The sequence below is a fragment of the Otolemur garnettii genome, unplaced genomic scaffold, assembly GCF_000181295.1.
Source record: "Otolemur garnettii isolate 467f Iridium unplaced genomic scaffold, OtoGar3 scaffold00018, whole genome shotgun sequence".
Lineage (NCBI taxonomy): Eukaryota > Metazoa > Chordata > Mammalia > Primates > Galagidae > Otolemur > Otolemur garnettii.
The window spans coordinates 21,142,541-21,145,176 of record NW_003852413.1 but is presented as its reverse complement, the minus strand read 5'-3'; the positions used below and the strand labels follow the sequence as shown (position 1 = coordinate 21,145,176).

The 2,636-nt window shown below is 43.8% G+C and overlaps 1 protein-coding gene across 1 annotated transcript in view; it reads right to left on the bottom strand.

The window, feature by feature from the left end:
• Positions 1–2,636, bottom strand: part of BRCA1 (BRCA1, DNA repair associated) — a 91,214-nt gene that overhangs the window by 77,336 nt on the left and 11,242 nt on the right. Inside the window, exon 2 of the mRNA XM_023511242.1 lies at positions 2,044–2,097. Within this exon, the coding sequence (XP_023367010.1) occupies positions 2,044–2,097 (54 nt within the window). The remainder of the gene's footprint in view (positions 1–2,043; positions 2,098–2,636) is intronic.

The following is a 2,636-nucleotide window of genomic DNA, read 5'->3' as shown; positions in this document are numbered from 1 at the left end:
TCTCAAAAAAAAAAAAAAAAAAAGAAAAGAAACAGGGGTTCTGGGGTGAGAGGGAAATAACCTTGCATCATATATCTTTTTGTGTTAATAAACTCATTACTAGGTATATGGTTTGATTTTTCAATTAAAACAGAAAAATTAGACTGGGTGCAATGGCTCACACCCTTAATCTCGGCAATTTCAGAGGCTGAGGCAGAAGGATTACTTGAGACCAGGAAATCAAGATGTGTCTAGGCTACATAATGAGACCCTCTCTAATCCACTTGCACACAAAAAATTTTTTAAAAATCAGCCAAAAGTCAGATGTGGTGGCTTATGCCTTTAACTGTAGTACTCTGGGAGGCTAAAGTGGGTGGATTGCCTGAGCTTAGGAGTTCGAGACCAGCCTGAGCAAGAGTAAGATCCCTGCCTCTAAAAATACCTGGACATTGTGTTGGTCACCTGTAGCCTCAGCTATTAGGGAGGCTGAGGCAAGAGGATTGCTTGAGCCCAAGAGTTTGAGGTTGCTGTGAGCTATGAGACCATGGCAGTCAGGACAGGGTGTCAATGTGAGACTGTCTCAAAAAAAGAAAAAAAGGTAGCACCTGTAGCTCAGTAGATAGGGCACCAGCTGCATACACCAAGGCTGGTGGGTTCAAACCCAGCCCGGGCCTGCTAAACAACGACAACTGCAACAACAAAAGAAAAATAGCTGGGCGTTTGTGGAAAGTGCCTGTAGTCCCAGCTACTTGGGAGGCTGAGGTGGGAGAATCGCTTGAGCCCAAGAGTCTGAGGTTGCTATGAGCTGTGACGCCAAGGTACTCTACCTAGGGTGACAGCTTGAAACCCTGTCTCAAAAAAAAAAAAAGAAAAGAAAATAATTAGCCAGGTATGGTGGCTAATGCCTACAATCCTAGCACTCTGGGAGGTTGAAGCAGGTATGTTACTTGAGCTCAGGAGTTGGAGACCAGCCTGAGCAAAAGCAAGACCCTATCTCTGCTAAAAATAGAAAAAAAGTAGCTGGGCATCATGGCCAGCACCTGTAGTTGCAACTACTTGGGAGGATGAGACAAGAAGATCATCTGAGCCCAGGAGTTTGAGGTTGCTGTGAACTATGATGCCATAGCACTCTAGCCAGGGCAATAGAGTAAGACTCTGTTTCAACAACAAAAAAGTTAGCCAGGGCTCGGCGCCTATAGCTCAACCGGCTAAGGCGCCAGCCACGTACACCTAAGGTGGCGGGTTCGAATCCCCAGCCCGGACCCGCCAAACAACAATGACGGCTGCAACCAAAAAATAGCCGGGCGCTGTGGCGGGCGCCTGTGGTCCCAGCTACTTGGGAGGCGGAGGCAGGAGACTCGCTTGAGCCCTGGAGTTGGAGGTTGCTGTGAGCGTGATGCCATGGCACTCTACCCAGGGGGACAGCTTGAGGCTCTGTCTCAAAAAAAAAAAAAAAAAAAAAAAAAAAAAGTTAGCCAGGAATGGTGGTGCAAGCCTATAATCTTAGCTACTTCAGAGGCTGAGGCAGGAGGATCATCCGAGCCCAGGAGTTTGAAGAGAGTATAGTGATCTATGATTGTGCCATCACAATCTGGCCTGGACAGCAGAGCAAGACCCTGTTTCAAAAACAAACAAACAAATAAACAAAACCCCGGATATCAGATCTTTCCTTATCTTCACAAGGATTATGAAGCAGGCAAACTGAACTTAGTAAGAGGGAAAGCAGGAAGACATGCAAAAACGAATAGAAGGAAGAAATTGGAAAGGTTAACACAATTTGCTTATTCGACAGTCACTTGAAGTCTGCTTTCACCTGGGGGGAAAAAACAAATAGTTGTTCGAAGTCATTTTACATCCCACTGGAAAGGTCAAAACATTACCAGGAACTATGCCGACAACAAACTTATGATGATTCTATAAGTATTCTGTGAGACAGAATGAAATAGAGTTGGATTTTTCCTTGTCACTTAATTGACGAAGCTTCTGTAAACCTGGGTATTTCCTATGTGATGAAGAATAAACAGAAAAGCTAATAATAGAGCCACATAAAATTTTCAAACTTACTTGCAAAATATGTGGTCACACTTTGTCGAAACAGGTTCTTTGATCAACTCCAGACTAGATGGGTAGGGAAAAAAAGAGAGAATAAGTGAGACTCAATGAGTTGTTTAAAAATATTGTGCCTGGGTTGGGTGGTTTATGCTTGCAATCCTAACACTTTGGTAGGCCAAGGCAGGAGAATTAGTCGACCCCAAGATCAAGACCAGCCTGAGCAAGGGCCATACCTCCTCTTTACAAAAACTAGAAAAATTAGCTGGGCATGGTGGTGCACCCCTGTAGGTCCAACTCCTTGGCAGGCTAAGGCAGGTGAACTGCTTCAGCCCGGGTGTTTGAGGTTATAGTGGGCTATAGTGGTAACTCTGAACCCTAGCATAGGCAGCAGAGAGAGATCCTATCTCAATCAATCCATAAACAAATAGTAAAAAAGTTTAACTTTAAGCTGTTATAACCAAGTCAAGGTAAGGCTATAAGTTCATTCAATATGTATTAAATGTCTGCTGTGCTACAAGGTAAGAATACAGCTAAAAATATGATCCTTACCTTCAATGAGCTTTCAGACATCAAAACAGAATTATATTGATCTCTTCAATACTCAA